At 37.6% G+C, this 19,279-nt stretch overlaps 6 protein-coding genes and 1 pseudogene across 7 annotated transcripts; 3 read left to right on the forward strand and 4 right to left on the reverse strand.

Moving 5' to 3' along the window:
* The first annotated feature begins 33 nt into the window (after positions 1 to 33).
* On the forward strand, positions 34 to 2,737 carry LOC104756520 (serine/threonine-protein kinase PCRK1). Its single transcript, XM_010479157.3, has 5 exons — positions 34 to 414; positions 859 to 1,271; positions 1,360 to 1,620; positions 1,701 to 1,823; positions 1,918 to 2,737. Exons 2-5 carry the CDS (start codon positions 894 to 896, stop codon positions 2,434 to 2,436), a joined length of 1,281 nt encoding a protein of 426 aa, XP_010477459.1. The 5' UTR covers positions 34 to 414; positions 859 to 893; the 3' UTR covers positions 2,437 to 2,737.
* Positions 2,738 to 3,089: 352 nt separating this feature from the next.
* Positions 3,090 to 6,865, forward strand: LOC104756677 (cell division control protein 48 homolog A). 2 transcript variants are annotated; one of them, XM_087480971.1, is made up of 8 exons: positions 3,090 to 3,326; positions 3,586 to 3,734; positions 3,995 to 4,223; positions 4,330 to 5,096; positions 5,192 to 5,413; positions 5,506 to 5,577; positions 5,675 to 6,319; positions 6,405 to 6,865. In XM_087480971.1, the coding sequence occupies exons 2-8, from the start codon at positions 3,690 to 3,692 to the stop codon at positions 6,705 to 6,707; spliced, it is 2,283 nt and encodes a 760-aa protein (XP_087337097.1). In that variant the 5' UTR covers positions 3,090 to 3,326; positions 3,586 to 3,689; the 3' UTR covers positions 6,708 to 6,865. The 2 variants fall into 2 exon arrangements, with proteins under 2 accessions (XP_087337097.1, XP_087337063.1); XM_087480937.1 differs by having other exon boundaries at positions 3,109 to 3,407; positions 3,572 to 3,734.
* Positions 6,866 to 6,982: 117 nt separating this feature from the next.
* LOC104756959 (uncharacterized) lies at positions 6,983 to 9,580 on the reverse strand. Its single transcript, XM_010479667.2, has one exon. It carries the CDS (start codon positions 9,578 to 9,580, stop codon positions 7,253 to 7,255), a length of 2,328 nt encoding a protein of 775 aa, XP_010477969.1. The 3' UTR covers positions 6,983 to 7,252.
* A 186-nt stretch (positions 9,581 to 9,766) lies between these two features.
* On the forward strand, positions 9,767 to 11,089 carry LOC104757042 (actin T1-like protein). The gene is made up of 3 exons (XM_010479775.3): positions 9,767 to 10,098; positions 10,635 to 10,713; positions 10,817 to 11,089. Exons 1-3 carry the CDS (start codon positions 9,947 to 9,949, stop codon positions 10,880 to 10,882), a joined length of 297 nt encoding a protein of 98 aa, XP_010478077.1. The 5' UTR covers positions 9,767 to 9,946; the 3' UTR covers positions 10,883 to 11,089.
* A 207-nt stretch (positions 11,090 to 11,296) lies between these two features.
* LOC104757128 (auxin-induced protein X15-like) lies at positions 11,297 to 11,890 on the reverse strand. The gene has a single exon (XM_010479880.3). The coding sequence runs from the start codon at positions 11,832 to 11,834 to the stop codon at positions 11,496 to 11,498; it is 339 nt and encodes a 112-aa protein (XP_010478182.2). The 5' UTR covers positions 11,835 to 11,890; the 3' UTR covers positions 11,297 to 11,495.
* A 1,572-nt stretch (positions 11,891 to 13,462) lies between these two features.
* Positions 13,463 to 14,668, reverse strand: LOC147949513 (uncharacterized). The gene is made up of 2 exons (XM_087481525.1): positions 14,093 to 14,668; positions 13,463 to 13,983 (listed from the first exon to the last, which is right to left on the reverse strand). The coding sequence occupies exons 1-2, from the start codon at positions 14,317 to 14,319 to the stop codon at positions 13,605 to 13,607; spliced, it is 606 nt and encodes a 201-aa protein (XP_087337651.1). The 5' UTR covers positions 14,320 to 14,668; the 3' UTR covers positions 13,463 to 13,604.
* Positions 14,669 to 15,838: 1,170 nt separating this feature from the next.
* LOC104704042 (uncharacterized) lies at positions 15,839 to 16,751 on the reverse strand (annotated as a pseudogene).
* Between the last annotated feature and the right edge of the window lie 2,528 nt (positions 16,752 to 19,279).

The following is a 19,279-nucleotide window of genomic DNA, read 5'->3' on the forward strand; positions in this document are numbered from 1 at the left end:
AAAATATAGTTTTTGGAAGCATCTAAACAAAATAGTACAAAACCAATGTATTTTATTTTTGTCCAATTTAAAAAATTCTCAGTACTTTAGCAGACTTTCAGCTGCCTTGTAAAAGACTTTAGCTTTTTTTGGTTTTTTGTTTGCTTTTGCCGTGTGACGACTTCTTCTTCATCTTCTTATTCGTCCATCCTCCTCCTCTTCCAAGTTTTTGCTTCTTAAAAAATCCATTTTCACAAATACCCAATTAAAAAACTCCTCCTACCTGTCATCCTTCTCTCTAGTCCTCTTTTGTTACGTAATTTATGAACCATTTCATAATAATCACAATCAACCTTCTCTTCTGGCGATTGAATTGTATCTTCTTCTGATAAAAAAGTTTTGTTTTTTTACCTGTTTACGAAACAAAATTCAAAGGTGGGTTGTAATCATCATCTTCTTCTTCTGCTTTTTTTTTTTTTTTTTTTATGTTGAGTTCAACATGTCACAGACTCACAGTTCTTTTATGTTTGCCTTGTTGGGTTTTAAGAGTATAGGAGGAATCTTAACTTGTGAAACTCGGTTACTTCTTCTAGCTTCCAGATCCTTTCTCTTAACCCTCTCTTAATTTAGGGTTCGTTTTTCTTTGAAAAGATATTGGATCTGTTGGTTCCCGAGAGTAAAAATTTGATCTTTTGTATATCTAAAGTTCGAAATACAAGAAACTAAGGGAAGCACTGATGTCTAAGAACAATGACTCTGTTAAGGCTTGAACTTTGCAGCTTAGTTGTTCGATAATATGTTCCTGTGAAAATTCAGATGGTTTTGATGTTCTGGTTGCGTTTATGTTTTCATGATCAGTGTTTATTTTGTGTCCTGCAGTGCAGAAACCTCGTTGTTTTCATCTCTTCTCGACGATGAAGTGTTTCTTGTTCTCTGGTGGAGACAAGAAAGGAGAACAGAAGACTCCTAACTCGGTTTCATTGACTTCTAACTTCTCTGACCGTGAAATAAACCGAAGCGGATCAGAGTTTAACTCCCGGGATGTCTCTGGGACGAGTACGGAGTCATCCATGGGGAGGAAGAACTCGTACCCTACAATGTCTACTAGAGCAAGTAATCTCAGAGAGTTCAGCATTACTGATCTCAAGTCTGCTACAAAGAACTTTAGCCGATCTGTTATGATTGGAGAAGGCGGTTTTGGTTGTGTCTTCAGGGGAACAGTGAGGAACTTAGAAGACCCGTCCATTAAAATCGAAGTCGCTGTGAAGCAGCTTGGTAAAAGAGGGTTGCAGGTAAAGTCTCTTCTTTCCTGTCTTATATTCAAGATTTGTCGGTTTTCTACAGGGCTAACTCTGTTATCTTGTGTATTGGATTCTCCAGGGGCATAAGGAATGGGTTACGGAAGTGAACTTTCTTGGTATAGTTGAGCATACAAACTTGGTGAAATTGCTTGGCTATTGTGCTGAAGATGATGAACGTGGAATCCAACGGCTTTTGGTTTATGAATACATGCCTAACCGAAGTGTTGAATTCCACTTGTCCCCTCGGTCACTCACAGTTCTTACTTGGGACCTCAGATTGAGAATCGCTCAAGATGCAGCTCGAGGCTTAACATACCTGCACGAAGAAATGGACTTTCAGGTAATGTCATGACTCTGCTTGCTATATTATTGATCTCATTTCACTCTCTTAAAAGACTTTGATCTATTGGTTTATTTCAGATCATATTCCGGGATTTCAAGTCCTCGAACATTCTTTTGGATGAGGACTGGAAAGCAAAGCTCTCAGACTTCGGTTTGGCTCGTTTAGGTCCATCTGAAGGACTAACCCATGTTTCTACTGATGTAAGTTCTGCATTTCACTTATTTTTTTGGTTGCAAGATTTGAGAAAGAAAACATCTAGCTCTCTATTAACATATTACAATCCGGCTGTATTAGGTTGTAGGAACAATGGGTTATGCAGCACCTGAGTACATTCAAACAGGACGTCTCACATCGAAAAGCGATGTGTGGGGTTATGGAGTGTTCCTCTATGAGCTTATCACAGGGAGGCGACCAGTAGACAGAAACAAACCCAAGGGAGAGCAGAAGCTTCTAGAATGGGTGAGACCATATCTATCTGACACAAGGAAGTTCAAACTCATATTAGACCCTAGGCTCGAAGGGAAGTACCCGATCAAATCTGTTCAAAAGCTAGCAGTTGTAGCCAACAGATGTTTGGTTAGGAATCCAAAGACACGTCCCAAAATGAGTGAGGTGTTAGAGATGGTGACCAAGATTGTGGAAGCTTCTTCAGGGAACGGCAGCCCGCAGCTAGTTCCATTGAAGAGTGTAAATGCTTCAAGAGACACGGGAGGAAAGAACAAGAGGGGTTTAGAGACAAAGAACAATGGCGGTGGCGGTGAAGGAGGTTGGTTTGGTAAGTTATGGAACCCAAAGACAATAAGAGCTTGTTGATTGCTAAAAATTCCAACCTCATCTTACGAAATTAGAAGAATCAAAGAAAGGTTTCAGGGAGATTGGAAAGCCTGAAGAGTTTGGCGAGATCAAGGTCAAGATCATATACATTACATATATATAATTTGCATATGAAGATTACGAAAGATTCTAAATGATATAATATGATATTTGTGTGATTATAACCAGTGACCACAGCTGAATCAAGAAGATATGTATATAAGCAAGAATGGCTTATCAGAGTTTTGTTCCATAGCTGATCAAGTCTTCAGCACAAAATATACTCTTGCTTACGTGTCTATTTGTGTTTGTGTTAATTGTATAAGTAGTACTTATTCATTACCATAAGTAAACTAAATTTGAACGCTAACATAAATAAACATAAAACAATTACGTCTTTTGTGGGGTGGATAAAAAGAAGAATATTTTAACCGATTTAAGAATATTTTTTACCAATGGGTAAGAAGAACATGCTATTGCTTGTGTTGTTTAGGTATTTGATATTTTGTTCATATGTTAGTATAAAAAATTGAAATGAATGTTCCTAGGAAATTACAAAAATAAAATTAAAAAATTAATAAGCAAGCACAAAGAGTTTGACTTTTGTGGCATTGATTTTTCCTTTTTGGAAAAGAGGAAAACAAAATAAAAGAGATTAGGAGTAATTTAGTCACATAACATAAATAGGGTAAAGATTTGAGAAAAATGTAAAACATTAGGGGTCGTTTAGATATTTACTAGAAAGATAAGAAAAAAGGGAAAAAAAAAAAGGAGAGTTCTCTTTACCAACAAGAAACATAGAGATATTAATCTCATCAGCTCTTTCAGACCCCATTATCACAAATCGATCTCTCTTCTCAGAGAAACCCACACCAAGACAAAAAAGAAAAGCTCCCATCTTTCTTCGATTTCAGAGGCAACTCTTTCGGTTAATCTCAAACCATGTCTACACCAGCTGAATCTTCAGACTCGTAAGTACTCCCAGATCTCTTATTTTGTTTTCTCCGATCGGGAAAATCTCGGATCTCTTTTACTTAAAGTCTGGGTTTTTTTTGTTTTCGATTTTGGGTACTTAGTAGGGTTTTTGGTTGATCTAGTGTTTTAAAAGTTTAAATCTTTTGATTTGTGTTTATAGGAAATCGAAGAAAGATTTCAGTACTGCTATTCTCGAGAGGAAGAAGTCTCCTAACCGTCTTGTCGTAGATGAGGCTATCAACGATGATAACTCCGTCGTCTCTCTTCACCCTGCTACCATGGAGAAGCTTCAGCTCTTCCGTGGTGATACCATTCTCATCAAGGTTTGGATTCTCTTTTGATTGTGATATTTTGAATGGTTTGGTTTCTCAAATTAGGGTTTTTTTTGCTTTGCTCGATCGGTGGATTTCTTATGTGTTTCTACACAAACCCTAGTTTATGATTTTGGGTATTATACAAAACAAAGTGACTTGCTTTTTGTGTCTTGAATGATAGTATTGTATAGGCCCTGTCTTTATGAAGTTATTGTTTTTTTTCTTGTGGTCTTTGTTAGTTCTGATTTTGTTTGTCTTTTGGCTTTCAGGGTAAGAAAAGAAAGGACACTGTGTGCATTGCTCTTGCTGATGAAACATGTGAGGAGCCAAAGATCCGGATGAACAAAGTTGTCAGATCTAACTTGAGGGTTAGACTCGGAGATGTTATTTCTGTTCACCAATGCCCAGATGTCAAGTACGGAAAACGTGTTCACATCTTGCCTGTTGATGATACCGTTGAAGGGGTTACTGGAAACCTCTTTGATGCTTACTTGAAACGTAAGTCGGCTTTTGTGCTCTGGTTGTTTCCTTCGAGATTCTTGTTTGGTTCGAGATATTATTATTGAAATGATTTCTGAATAAAATCTTGTTTTTTTTTTAACAGCTTATTTCCTTGAGGCATACCGCCCAGTGAGGAAGGGTGATCTCTTCCTAGTCAGAGGAGGAATGAGGAGTGTGGAGTTCAAAGTTATAGAGACCGATCCTGCTGAATACTGTGTGGTTGCTCCAGACACAGAGATCTTCTGTGAGGGTGAGCCTGTGAAGAGAGAGGATGAAGAAAGGCTAGATGATGTAGGTTATGATGATGTTGGTGGTGTCAGAAAACAGATGGCCCAGATCAGGGAACTTGTTGAACTTCCATTGAGGCATCCACAACTATTCAAGTCCATTGGTGTTAAGCCACCAAAGGGAATCCTTCTTTATGGACCTCCTGGGTCTGGAAAGACTTTGATTGCTCGGGCTGTGGCTAATGAAACTGGTGCCTTCTTCTTCTGTATCAATGGACCCGAGATCATGTCTAAACTGGCTGGTGAGAGTGAGAGCAACCTGAGGAAAGCATTTGAGGAGGCTGAGAAAAATGCGCCTTCGATCATCTTCATTGATGAGATTGACTCTATAGCACCAAAACGAGAGAAGACAAATGGAGAGGTTGAGAGAAGGATTGTGTCTCAGCTCCTTACGCTCATGGATGGACTCAAATCGCGTGCTCATGTTATTGTCATGGGAGCAACCAATCGTCCCAACAGTATTGACCCAGCTCTTAGAAGATTTGGAAGATTTGATAGGGAGATCGATATCGGGGTTCCTGACGAAATTGGACGTCTTGAAGTGCTCAGGATTCATACAAAGAACATGAAGCTTGCTGAAGATGTAATTTTCTAATTATATATATATCCTTGCCTTTGTTTGTTGACTGTAATGTTTATTGAAAGCTAAAATTTGCTTGTGTTTATTTTTTTTCCCAGGTGGATCTCGAAAGGATCTCAAAGGACACACATGGTTACGTTGGTGCTGATCTTGCTGCTCTGTGCACAGAGGCTGCCTTACAATGCATCAGGGAGAAGATGGATGTGATTGATTTGGAAGATGACTCCATAGATGCTGAAATCCTCAATTCCATGGCAGTGACCAACGAGCACTTCCACACTGCTCTCGGGAACAGCAACCCGTCTGCACTTCGTGAAACCGTAAGTATTGACAGTGCTCCGCTTAGAACGAGATCAAAGCCTATACTTTTTTTTATTAATTCTCATTCCAACATTTTTTTTTGGCTTTTCAGGTTGTTGAGGTTCCCAATGTCTCATGGAATGATATCGGAGGTCTTGAGAATGTTAAGAGAGAGCTCCAGGAGGTAATTCCTTTCTTGCTTGTTTATGTCTTTTATTGTAAGCCATTGCTTGGATCTGTCCATTAATTGTAAGCTAAGCCGTGTCATTGTTCATATGCAGACTGTTCAATACCCAGTCGAGCACCCAGAGAAATTTGAGAAATTCGGGATGTCTCCATCAAAGGGAGTCCTTTTCTACGGTCCTCCTGGATGCGGGAAAACCCTATTGGCCAAAGCTATTGCCAACGAGTGCCAAGCTAACTTCATCAGTGTCAAAGGTCCTGAGCTTCTGACGATGTGGTTTGGAGAAAGTGAAGCAAATGTCCGGGAAATCTTTGACAAGGCCCGTCAATCCGCTCCATGTGTTCTCTTCTTTGATGAACTCGACTCCATTGCGACTCAGAGAGGAAGCGGAGGCGGTGGCGATGGAGGCGGCGCTGCGGATAGAGTCTTGAACCAGCTTTTGACTGAGATGGACGGAATGAATGCCAAGAAAACCGTTTTCATCATCGGAGCAACCAATAGACCAGACATTATTGATTCAGCTCTTCTTCGTCCTGGAAGGCTCGACCAGCTCATTTACATTCCACTACCAGACGAGGATTCCCGTCTCAATATCTTCAAGGCCGCCTTGAGGAAATCTCCTATTGCTAAAGATGTAGACATCGGTGCACTTGCTAAATACACACAGGGATTCAGTGGTGCTGATATCACTGAGATTTGCCAGAGAGCTTGCAAGTACGCCATCAGAGAGAACATTGAGAAGGTGAGTGATCTCTAAATCTCTAATCTCTAACTGAAATTGCAACAGTCTCTAATATCTGAACTTATATTCTTGGTTTTTGTTTCAGGATATTGAAAAGGAGAAGAGGAGGAGCGAGAACCCAGAGGCTATGGAGGAAGATGGTGTGGATGAAGTATCAGAGATCAAAGCTGCACACTTTGAGGAGTCGATGAAGTATGCTCGTAGGAGTGTAAGTGATGCAGACATCAGGAAGTACCAAGCCTTTGCTCAGACTTTGCAGCAGTCTAGAGGGTTCGGTTCTGAATTCAGGTTCGAGAATTCTACTGGTTCAGGTGCTACCACTGGAGTCGCGGATCCGTTTGCCACGTCTGCGGCCGCTGCTGCGGATGATGATGATCTCTACAACTAGTGATAACTTCATTATCTTTTTTATTTTAAGTTTAAAACTCGAATTCTCTACTTTTGGATTACTGGGAAAGAAAGTGATACTGATTCTTTCCTTGTGTTTCCAAGTTATCCGAATCTCTTATGTTTGGGTTTTAATCAATGTTCTTAATTTTCGTTTCACTCCTCTTTTTTTTTGTTCTTTCATTACAAATGAAAAACAAAAGGATTTACTAGGGAGGGATTGCAGATTACAATTGTCGTCTGGTTGATCGGTGGTATAATATATGTTCCCAAATATCTGAAATTTCCCCTCATTTCATGTTAATGCTGTAGAATTGGTCTTGATACAGAAATTTTGTGACACGCTATTAATGGATTCGACGAAGCTGAGGATGTTTTTTCTGCATGCTTTTATTAATCAACAGCATTGATGTCAAGATAACAACAAACGCTGCTCAAGTCTTAAACATAATTGAACATAATAGGCCACATGCTGGAGATTAAAGATGAACATCGTTACGATATTAGTGTTCTTGCTCAAACCTTGACCGTTAAATACTTAAATCTTTAGCCTTCAGCGCCAATTCCACGTCCTCTAGGACGCCTAACAGCAGCCAGCGGATTGACTATGCCTTGTGAATCTCTTCCCAAACCCGAGCCTTCGACAAAACCCATTCTCGCCATCATCCTCGACCCAAAACCTGTTGTGTGCTGCTCAAAGGCTCCCAATCTTTTGTCTCTAATTCTTCCGGAACTAGAGGCACCATTGTCATGGGAGATGTGTTTCACATGTTTGCCAGAGGAAGAAGATCTGTTCCTTTTAGCATTGTTATTACTTGACGGACTCATATCTTCAGTTTCAATGGAGAAATCCAGACCTAACCCCAGTGATTTTGGACGTTTAACAGCTTCTATTGGCTGTGCTATCCCCTTACCATCCTTTCCTAGACCGCCTCCATCTATGAATCCCATCTTCGCCATCATTTTGGATCCAAAGCCTCTGGTGTGCAGCTCGAATGCCCCAATGTCTGCTCCATTAGAGGTTCCTGGAGTAGTTTCAGCTACCCGTTTTGCATCTTTTTCACCAGTGGTTTTCGCAACAGCTATCTCAGAATCAATTACGCCACTTGACACAAATGATACAGGTTGATCAGCATAGGAACTCTTCTTCCCATTGTTTTTGTTTCTCTCTCGTTCCTCTCTAGTAGGTCGCTTTTTGGTTGAGTCTTTTCCTTTCTTCCTATCAAAACTTCCAGATTTTCCTTTTACTCCCCCACTGACAGCAAAATCATCATCCTCATCTCCTGCTCCTATCAGCTTCTCGATGCGAAGTTTATCGCTGGCAGATGGCATACATGTCTGATATGTTCGAGTCACCGTCACAAAGCTTTTCTTTCCAGAACCATTGCAGCTACTTGATAAGCGGTATACATCTGCTAATCGTCTTACCTGAGAGCAATCTCGATTATGCATACGCTGGAAACAGTGCATGTCCACATTTTCCAGAACAAACCTCTCTAACTGAGAATTAATCTCAGCAAGATCAACACCACGCTGTAACATTCTCTCACGGCGCTTCAGAGCAATGTATTCTTTGCGGTGTTTCTTCTTCTCACCAGGGAAATTACGGGACTTCTTGCTCTTTTGTGAACCTGAAGGCCAAGACTGGGGAAACTTAGCCACCTCTTTCTTCTTATTCTTCTTTCCCGAAAGACTTCTTGAATCCTTCACATACATAAGATCATCCATTGTGAATGGATGATTAGCCTTACCATGCCCGGAGAAACGACTTCCTGTCGTCTTCTTCTTACCATATTCCATTGAAGCTTTTTGCAGACTAATACCAGTCAACTTCCTTGGTTTTCGATCAGAAGAATCACTATCAGAACTATCACCACTTGACAAATCCAACTTATCCAATGATTGTTCAGCCAACCAATGAGCATCCAACATAATCTCACTGCCACCAATACCTTCCAAGTAATCCTTTGCAACATCATCATCAATCTCGGAGTTACTCCCAAACATGTCTTCCGAGCTGTCACTCTCAGATAATTCAGAAGACTCACTGCTGCCTTCATCATCATCATCATTCGACCCTTCTTCTCCTTCACTCTCTTCACCAGATATATCTTCAGTATACAATTTCATCCCTCCTATAGAAATGAAACCCGAATTCCTTCTCGGTGTTTTCACAACATCAGGCATCACTTCATCCTCACTTGCATCAACCTCCTCCTCCTCATGGCAAAATGAACCACCTTTATCTTCCGATGCCTTTGGAATAATAGAAAGGCTACCACTTGGTGCAGCATCAGAACCATCACAAAATCCCAACCCTATATGAGACTCATCACCCAAAACAAAACTCGGTTCGTATTCGTAATCATAATTTACCTCAACACCTTTGGAAGACGAAGGCGTCTGATCCAAAAATGCAACAATTTGAGTCGTCTCCGACTTACCCAACACCATAGGATTTGAATCATTCATTTGATCAACTTCTGCGACTGGTCTTCGGTCCAAACCTTCCTCAAACTCGACGGGAGGATACTGATACACAAAAGTATTACCACTGCATTTCCTTGGACCAGTAGTGGAAGCAGAAGCTTTCACACGATCTGTGCTTCTAAGATTCGATCCCTTTCTCGAAGAGCTTCCTCCTCCTCCTCGAGATGGCGTTGAAAAATCAGGATCCCGTGGGTAATCGGAGAGAACGCCTCCTTCTACAAACAGAGTGGAATTTTTCTGACGTCGGCGACGACCACCGGAGGAAGACCCCGCCGCGGAATTAAAATTGGTTCTCGTGCTTTGTCCTGGAGATTTAGACTTGCTATTTCCAGAACCACCACCACCCCCACCACCGTTCGATCTTCTCCTACCACCGCCTCGCATAATTTTAATAACCTTAATCCCAGAAAACCCTAATTTGGGGAAGACGACGATGAATCAAAAGAAAGAATCAGATATTTTATTAGTGTTCTTCTTCCCCAAAATGAAATGGGCCACGTAGTTAAAACGATGGGTTTCGTGTCGTTTTGGCGTCCTCTCTTCGAGGATCTAATTGTTGGAATATTCGAAATGATGTGGCCCTAAAGCGAGGAATAACAAGTATTTCTAGATTGACCCCTAAGTTTTTATTCTATTTACAAAAAAAATCCCAGGATATTGCAATCGCTGTTACCAAACAGAAAGGTTAGTAGAAAGGTAACTCGCCGGAGAAGAAGATAAAACAGAGAGAGAGAGAGAGAGAGAGAAGAAATGGAGAAGTATTTTGGAAATGCGTACAGGGGTGATCCAGGAGTGCCACATGCTGATGCGGATCGTTTCGTGAATATATGGATTGGTTCTGCTGCTTTCTCCGTTCTTACCTGGGTCAATCCTTACATGTGGCAGCTCTCTAACCAGTTCAAGTAAAATTCTCTCGCTCTCTCTTCAATTAACGAATTCAAATTATAGGGCTTTTGGTGTTTCGTGTTTGGTCTCTCTCTCTCTCTCAATGGTGTGAGTGTCTGGGTTCCGATATTGGTTTCTAGTTCATGTGTTTGGGTCTTAAGTTTATGTTAAAGCTCTTGATTCTTTTTGGTTCGACTGTTAAAGTTCTTCTTTTTCTGTTACATGATTGGTTACAGCGCAATGTTAGAAGGTTTTGTAATGTTAGAAGATACTTTGATGTCTTTTAGGCGAACTGGGATGAAGTTATTATCATAGACATAGCTAAAACCTCAGGTTTCATATCATCTAGTAGTTGAAGCAGTGTTTTTGTCTTATCGAGACTGTATCTGCATACCCTCTCTTTGTTCGTTTCTTTACTTCTATGATAAAATGATTGGAATCACGATAGATAGTTGATATAGTGTGATCAACTGTGTTTGTCCCGATGAGTTCAGTGGTTTATCTAAAGTGTGGTTTTTTGTAACGATTCTCTCGTATTCTCTAATATTGGCAGTTATCATGACAAGTGGATGCTGTTTGAGCAGTACCACTGGAAAAAAGCGAGGGCAAAGAAGGAGCCTTACGAATTCAAGGTTTCAGACTATATATAGCCTAAGAACTGAATCTGTTTTTCATAATGTAACTAATGGTAACATTGCTCACAAGTTTATTTGGTTCTTCTCTTTGTTTACTCAGTGGAATAAGATACCTAAAGAAGTCAGGGACTCGTATTATTACAACTGGCCTGTCTACTTCCCATAAATGTCTCTCTGTGTTGCGCGCCCGCCCCCTTGTGAATCAGAAGAGAAACCAAAAACTTGTGGAACTTCTATGGAATCTAGCTCTATCTCTCTCTTCTTTGTTCTGTTCTTTGTAGTACTTTTGGGTTTTTAAGTTCTTCTTGTAATGGTCAGTCATCTTCACTGTTTGAACTCGTCTGGTTGAATCTCTTATGGCATTTTTGAAAAATTAGAAACTCTCTCTTTTAAGCTCAGAACTAGAATCTGTTGATATGATCACCATTACCACCTTTCGGTTCTTTGTATTTGGTATTTAGTACTGTGTGGTCTCCAATGTTTGCTAAAAACTGTAATAGTGACTATAATAAATAATTCGGTCATGATTATTAGTACTAGTTTAATTTTGTACTGCCTGCAATAGAAAAATTAGTTAATCTAGGGAGAAAATGTTATGCATCCATTGAAGCTGTAATAATGGTGGTAATATCAAGCTAGCTGCTTACGAAAACCTCTTACATTCAAATAATTGTTAAGAGGGAAAAATGAACAATCACCAGAACGGTGAATAAGAGAAAGAATGGTAAATTCTTGTAGGAAAAGAATTTCAACTAACATTGTTTCTCTACAATCTAGAATCAATACTCTCTACTTCCTTGTAGAATCTTCTGTACTTCTTCCGGCTGGCATGGAATGGTCAGAGGTCCTCTGAGCTGGAACCCGAACTCCTCCCTCGCTTGCTCGAGCAGCCTCATGAACTCAGGTTTGTTCAACTCTTCAAGCTCCAAAATAAACCTCTTAGCTCTCTCTCCTTTGACGGCAATCACCGCTACGTGCCCTTCCTTCACATCACTTGGAATCATCCATGCAGCACTACTACCCGCATTACCCTCTACCTCGAACTCACCACAATTCCCTACCCTTTTGGAGAATCTTGTTTGTAGCTTTCTCATGTAAGTCTTCAACTTTTTGCACATTCTCAAAACGTCAAAGAGTAGAAGTAAAGTTCTGGTTGGTGTTTATTTGCTTCTCCTTCCGTGGAGTTATTGCATTGTTTTGGGTTAGAGAGTTTGGAGTTTATATACTCGACGTTGATGTCAACACTCATGGTTAGGAAGTTTCCGAGAGATTTCTTGATTACAACATTTAATGCAGTTCCGATCCTCATTTGTGTATCAGCTGTAATGTTTCGTTGCTCTCCCTCAGAATCGTGGGGCCTCCTAAGAACACGCTTCTGCAGACCAAAAAGTGTAACTTCACACCTCTTTCCTTTTTAATTAAGATGATTGATCTCTCTGCTTTAATCTTTTTTTTCTTTGTTAAGACTCTAAAAATGTATTAATTCATCCAAATGGTAGACACGTGTACTGCACAAGACACAAGTTAAGTAACCAAAACATCTCGAAGAATCACATGTTTAGTTTCTTGTATTAATCACCGCTACGTGCCCTTCATATTTGTAGTTGTATGCATATTGAGACGTACCGACACATAAAAGAAGTGAAGAAATTGTTATTATCTAGAGTAGAGTAATACTGTAGAGTATTATTGTATACTGTACATAAATGTCAACTACCTTGTCGTCTTGTCTGTACGGAGTCACTAAATGTTCGTTCAAACTTTTCACACCACCATTCCGTACGACTTCAGTCTCCCCGTTCTTGATTTTTTATTTGTAGCCCTACTAAACTCATTGTATAAGATATAATTTTGTTTTATTGATTGGTTACTTGTAAACCATAGATTTTTTATTTTCTTTTTATAGATAAACCATTGAATATAATTATAAAATTGTTGTAGAATTTGGAAAATACAAGTGTGCCACTATAAATGTATTCTAGTATGAGAATGATGTATGGCCAATCTAACATACTTAGAAACTTCACTACACACCTTTTTTCTTGTCAGTAACATCCATAACATAATTACATGACTATATGATTTATGCTATTGGTTAATACAACTTAATTCTTTACATGGTGATCACAGAACATATTGTAAGGTTTCAGGACTAGGAGTAAAGCATTGGTTTCAAAAGCAAATGTAACGCTGCGACCATCTTTATCTTTCTAGTTACTTACTAAACAATATCGTGAACTAATCAAATTAAAGTGAACTTGGACTACTATTGTTAAGTCTATAGGATATTGAACATAGTTGTTTGGTCGCCTTTACACTTGATATATTGATTAGACTGAACTAATCAGATTATGTTTACTTACATACGAAACGCTTTTTGCTACTACAAAAAATTGGCCGATGGTGAATTCATGGCTTAGAACGACGCAGGGCATTGCTATAATCTCTTGAAAATAAAAGCCACATAAGATTTTCTACCAGAGCTATGGCTTGAGTTTGTATGGGTAGGAAAAGTGTCAGAAGAGTCGGTGAACGAGAAAAAACATTTGAATCTGATGATTATAAATGATCCAATCTTTAAGGTCAACTCACTTTGACCGGACTTGGGGATATACTCAACTTTTGGACCTATAGGTTATAGCCCGTTATAGTAATAGTATGGCACCGAATCATGATTGTATCTTGGATATAATGGATTCTCAATCCTTTGATATATCAAAATAAAGCATAGTGAAAACTTTAAAAATTTTAAAACACCAGAAGATCACTAGATAAGATCATAAAGTAGTAGTAGTCTAAATGCAAGATGATAGTACTGGGGAGATAAGAGGACATGACAATAATAATAATAATAATAATAATACGGATGATAAGAGGACATGACATAATCAGATTGCTGATGGTGGTGTTTGTGTTGTTGGAGGAAGCCAACAGAGGCGACGACGGAGAGGAGAGTGGGAGAGGTAGCGGATGGTGCGAGAAGGGAGATCGCAGACGCCAAAACCGGAGGAGCGACCAGCAAAGTAGACAGAGTTAGGTTTGAGGCCAGGGTAGTCGCTAGCCCAGAGACAGAATGGTTCGTTCTCGCCCACGAAAATGCAGAGATCACCGATGTCTTCGGTGTAAGAAGCAATCCTTTTCTCGGTGTCTTGCCTGTAGACCATGATATTGCGAGTCACTGTGAAAAGTTCGTCCTGGTTGTACTGGTTGTACATCTCGTCTTTCCATTCCACAGCTTCTCCTTTTCCTGTAAAGCAATCCAGACCCCTGTGACACACACAAGCGCACGCATATAGTAGAAACTCATCACACAATTCACAATAATTAAGGATATAAACAGAGAGTACAAAACATAGAAAATGGTGAAAATTTATACCAAAGAACGATGAAGGAGTCGCCGGAAGGCGACTGGACAAGTATCTGGTGGACATTGAGACGTGGCATATCCAAACTGTTCTCCTCCTTGGGAGAGTTAGACAAGGGGAATCTGACGTAGCCACTGACCGGAGAGAATAGACTGGCTTCAGAGGTGAAATCGGTCGGACCGGTGTAGTCAGAGTTGACACTGTTTACGTAGAACTTGCGGTCTGTGTCCGAGTACATGACGGGACTGGGCAAGGCACGTGGACGCGAGTCCACTCCGAGTCACCGAGGCGACACAGACTGAGTCTGGACCCGGAAAACCTCGCGGCGACAACAAAATCGTCATCGGAGGAGACAGAGACATTTTTAGAGATTGAGAGAGTTTTAGAGATTGAGAGAGTTTTGGGACAATGATTTACAAATACAAATTTATATGAGGCTATTAAAAAGTCATATATTCATGAAGAAATACTTGTCACTCTGTAGTTGCATCAAGAGAAATACAAAGAGAGAAAAACTAACTTTCGAAGTGAATCCTGACAGATAGACCACTGCAAAGCCGCTTGTCCATGAAGCTCACTCTGCACAACTAAACTCGTACCTAGTTAAGGTCACATCTACTGGAGCGAACATTAGAACTTACAAGTAACATCATCTTCTGAATAACTACTTCTTTCGGTATCTAGGACTAGGTGGATCAATGGATTAAGATGTCGATAGAATATCACATAACAAGGTCATGGAACTAATGATGCAAGATAATTAGGTTCTTAAAACCTTATTGATTGTATGGTTGGTTGTTATATAAGATAGTAAAGAAGTCTCATGCAATCAGAACGAGTAAGGCATATGCAGAAGAATAGTTGTATGAGTAGATTAATGCAGAAACATAGACATGAAGTAAAAAACCTGATTTGGAGAAATTACCTTAAAAAAACTATTTTCTCCATGACCTTTTCATAGTATGGCAAAGCTTCCTTGAGTTTCCCCGAATCCATAAGCGAGTTCCCCTTGTCTATTGCCTGTTATAATAAAGAAAGTATAAAAACTAACGGAAGAAGTAGATGATGAGCTAAACGATCCTAATTTCTAGCTATCTTGATGCACAAATAGATGCAGAACATGCCTGTAGATAAAGTATATATTTCTTTGTAGTTAAAAAACTTTCTAGAAATGTGGCAACCTGTAAATCTATATATTTATAATAAGAGAATCTGCTTGAGAAATCAGGAGTCATAGTTTCAGTTGAACCCACATCTTTGCTGTATTTGATCTATAAGTAAGGTTCTAAAGACAGCAACTTAAAAATTTATAAGATATAGCTTGGAGCATTCTCATTGAGAGCAAATTTGCTCTGTAAATGAGATTTCTTTTGTGTGATATTACATCCAAATTAACATCAGCATCAGGTCTGTCCGAACAAAGTTAAGATGCAAATTCTTATAGCTAAAATTAGCCCCAAGCTCATGAACATGAATGGATTAGTTTTAGTCTTTTAGAGGTTCAAGTTGTTCAGAAACCTAGTGAAAATGCTACTTGGAATTTGTAGGACATATACATGATAAAATTTTGCATATCATCAACAAGAAACGAATTACTCAAACAATTCGAAGAGCTATCTGTATTTGAACCTTTATGTTACTCCTACCTTTAATAATCTGGAGTAATTGGCTCTATTATCCTAACTTAACATCATTGGACAAGCAACTTTTTTCCCCTTTGAGTTCTTAGGTACAACTAATTCAGTTGCATAAGACATCTATTTAGATGGGCCAATCACATACCGTCTTGGAGATGTTGCTACCCATGTAGAAACTTTGGGCTTATACACATCAGAGTTTCCATCTCCTTCTTGCTTGACATCCTTCTCTTTCTCCGCAAATCTCGTTTTATTACCAACAATAAACTCCACCTCTTGTGCTTCTATTATCAGCAAAGCCAAGCCCCATGATGCTGGACACTTTCAACTCTTTCTTCTTACCCTCATTATCTTCAACAACCTTATTTGATGATCTAACAAGACTTTGCTCTATACTACCTGAAATCCAAAGAAATGAGCTCCCGGGATCATTTTTTGATTACATATTAACATATGTAAATCAAATAAATATTAACGTTGCAGGTATTGACAACATGAACAAGCACTTCAATGTCTAACATAAAGAACAATTCTCCATCAATGCAGCTAATAGTCAAAGACTTAAACTTCTAAATCCAATTAAAAAACCAACCTTTACAATAAAATCAACCCATATGAATGATACTAAAGCCTATTGGGAAAATGCATTGAACTACAAACTCAAGCAAAGACAGTTGCAAGACTTTTGAACAAAAAAGATATGGTTTTTACTGAACTGAGTTTAGGTTTCTCCAGGACATCAGTTCCAAGCTCTTTCCTTTTCTTATAATCATTAGCTTTTTGCATAGCAGCCTTAACCGAGAGTGGCAATTCTTCATCACCCGCATTGTTCTCTCGATCTTCTTGCTCTGGTTTCGATTTCTTATAAGGCGAGCTTCACAGGATCGACGACGAGCTCAACCTCCGACGAGCGTTCCGGCGAGGACGAGTTGCTCCGAGTTCGGAAAAGTGAGAGTTTCAAGGATTGTGGTTTTGGAGATGGAGACGAGAAGAAAGAGCCAGAAGAGAGCCAAGAGAAGAGCTGGTTAGCCATTTCTGGGAGTGGCCGAGAGGGGGTAATCACACACCCGTGGATGCAACCATCACCACCCATCCATTTCATCATTTAGTCACTGAAGCGCATAACGGTTCATTTTCCCGGTTTAAATTGGTTTATACTGGTATAAGATTTGTTTTACGATTCAGTTTAGTTTGGTTCAACTTAGTTTTTTTTCTGTGCACACAATCCTGATACATAATACATTGATAAATTTGAGTTGATAACATTGATTTGCATTTATCACGATTTAGAATGTACCGACTATTTTGAATTTTCATTTGCAAAAATCTCTTGATTATATATATATTATAATAATTTTAAGTTGATTTGATCTAATTACACAAAACTGGATTTGGTTTGGTTTGTTCAGTACAAATTATTGTTTTTTACTCATAAGAAATTCAGTTTTAGTAGCTAAAGCGGAAATTTGTATAGATATTTGTCTAAAATAGATATGGATTGACCAATTTTTGGATTAAGCAATTTTTGATTCAAATGGTTTAATTCAGTTTTTCTATTCACGCAATTTTTAATTTCTTTCCTTATACATTAATAAAATTTACTATTAATTTGATAGCAATCATTTGCAATTTTTGGAGTTAGAATGTACCGATAATATTAAATTTTTGTTTGCGAAATACTCTTAGTTTTTAATCTTGATGAAAATGAGAGTTTGTATAGATATTTGCATAAAATAGATATAAATTAACCAATTTTTTATTCAAATTGGTTTAGTTTGGTTCAATTCAGTTTTTTTAATGCACACGATCCTTAATTCATTTCCTTATAAACTGATAAATTAACTATTGAGTTGATAACATAGATCTGTAATATTCAGAGTTATAATATGCCAACAATTTTGATTTTTTTTTTTTTTTTTTTTACAAAATTTTACAAAATACCCTTAGTTTTTAATCTTGATGAAATTGGGAGTTTGTATAGATATTTGCATAAATTAGATATGAATTGACCAATTTTGATTCAAATCGACTTAGTTTGTTCCAATCATTAATTCCTTTCTTTATACCTTAATAAATTTACTATTAAGTTGATAGCATTGATTTTCAATTTTCAAGGTTAAAATGTACCACAGTTTTGTTTTTTTGCTTGCAAAATATTCTTAGTTTTTAATATTGATGAAATTGGGAGTTTGTATAGATATTTGCATAAATTAGATATTGATTGACCCAATTTTCATTCAAATCTGTGTAGTTTGGTCCAGAATTAAGTTTTTTTATGCACACAATCATTAATTCCTTTCTTTATACATTGATAAATTTACTATTGAGTTGATAACATTTATTTGCAATTTTCAAAGTTAGAATGTACCGAGAGTTTTAATTTTTTTTGTTTGCAAAATACTCTTAGTTTTTAATCTTGATGAAATTGAGAGTTTGTATATATATATTGGCAGAAAATAGATATGGGTTGGCCAACTTTTGATTCAAATCGGTTTAGTTTGGTTCAATTCAGGTTTTTTATGCATACATCCTTAATTCATTTTCTTATACATTAACAAATTTACTGTTGAGTTGATATCATTGATTTACAATTTTCAGAGTTAGAATGTATGGAAAATTTTGAATTTTTGTTTACAAAATACTCTTAGTTTTTAATCTTGATGAAACTAGAAGTTTGTATAGATATTTGCATAAAGCATATATGGATGGGCCAATTTTTGATTCAAATCGGTTTAGTTTGGTCTAATTCAGACCTTTTTTTTATGCACACAATCTTTAATTCATTAACTTATATATTGATAAAGTTACTATTGAGATTATAACATTGATTTGCAATTTTCAAATAACATTTTAATCTTATTTAATCACATTTTCAATTTTATTTAGAATATATCGATAATTTTGAATTTTTCTTTGCAAAATACTCTTAGTTTTTCAATCTTGATGAAATACATTAGATGAATATTAATGAATTATCTGTTCATTTGATTTAATTACACAAAATTTGGATTTGGTTTGGTTTATTTGGTACAAATTATTGTTATTAATTATAACAAATTTAGTTTTAGTAATTTTGAATTAGTTATATTATCTACTTTTGCCATTTATGACATGAAATAAAATTGAGTAATTTAATAATACTAGCTTTTCAACGAAAACTTTAAACATAAAAAATTGGCATTTTTAGTTGACAAAAAAAAAATTGGCATTTAAGTAGTTGCCAACCAATATTTTGGACGTCGATTATAAATGCTCACAAAGAGGTAATGGTAGGGAAAGTAATGAAATATTTCAAATAAAATTTTGAGTAAGAAGGACAATTGCTGAATTAGAAATTGATCAAATGACTTTTATATAGTCAAAGACCATTTTAATAATTTTTTTTTTATCATGGTAGCCAAATACATGGCAAATATATCAAATGGGAAACAAAGAAAAAGTAGTAATATTGTGATCTTAAATTTGATTTAAAATACATGTCCACAAAAATATTTAAGAGAAGATAACGACAAAAAATAACAAATGATGACTTTATTTTGTAACTACGCTAGACTATTAGCC

Source organism: Camelina sativa, chromosome 1 (genome assembly GCF_030686135.1).
Source record: "Camelina sativa cultivar CO46 ecotype springtype chromosome 1, ASM3068613v1".
Taxonomy (NCBI): Eukaryota; Viridiplantae; Streptophyta; class Magnoliopsida; order Brassicales; family Brassicaceae; genus Camelina; species Camelina sativa.

Excerpts from the sequence above, each read along its gene's own strand:
- LOC104756520 (XM_010479157.3), top strand. The coding sequence starts at position 894 with ATGAAGTGTTTCTTGTTCTCTGGTGGAGACAAGAAAGGAGAACAGAAG. Across the intron at positions 1,272-1,359 it reads TTGGTAAAAGAGGGTTGCAG|GGGCATAAGGAATGGGTTAC; the intron begins GTAAAGTCTCTT and ends TGGATTCTCCAG. Across the intron at positions 1,824-1,917 it reads TAACCCATGTTTCTACTGAT|GTTGTAGGAACAATGGGTTA; the intron begins GTAAGTTCTGCA and ends CGGCTGTATTAG.
- LOC147949513 (XM_087481525.1), bottom strand. The coding sequence starts at position 14,319 with ATGTACTCGGACACAGACCGCAAGTTCTACGTAAACAGTGTCAACTCT. Across the intron at positions 13,984-14,092 it reads GACTCCTTCATCGTTCTTTG|GGGTCTGGATTGCTTTACAG; the intron begins GTATAAATTTTC and ends TGTGTGTCACAG.
- LOC104756959 (XM_010479667.2), bottom strand. The coding sequence starts at position 9,580 with ATGCGAGGCGGTGGTAGGAGAAGATCGAACGGTGGTGGGGGTGGTGGT.
- LOC104757042 (XM_010479775.3), top strand. The coding sequence starts at position 9,947 with ATGGAGAAGTATTTTGGAAATGCGTACAGGGGTGATCCAGGAGTGCCA. Across the intron at positions 10,099-10,634 it reads CAGCTCTCTAACCAGTTCAA|TTATCATGACAAGTGGATGC; the intron begins GTAAAATTCTCT and ends TAATATTGGCAG. Across the intron at positions 10,714-10,816 it reads AGGAGCCTTACGAATTCAAG|TGGAATAAGATACCTAAAGA; the intron begins GTTTCAGACTAT and ends TTGTTTACTCAG.
- LOC104757128 (XM_010479880.3), bottom strand. The coding sequence starts at position 11,834 with ATGTGCAAAAAGTTGAAGACTTACATGAGAAAGCTACAAACAAGATTC.
- LOC104756677 (XM_087480937.1), top strand. The coding sequence starts at position 3,379 with ATGTCTACACCAGCTGAATCTTCAGACTC. Across the intron at positions 3,735-3,994 it reads GTGATACCATTCTCATCAAG|GGTAAGAAAAGAAAGGACAC; the intron begins GTTTGGATTCTC and ends TTTGGCTTTCAG. Across the intron at positions 5,578-5,674 it reads TTAAGAGAGAGCTCCAGGAG|ACTGTTCAATACCCAGTCGA; the intron begins GTAATTCCTTTC and ends GTTCATATGCAG.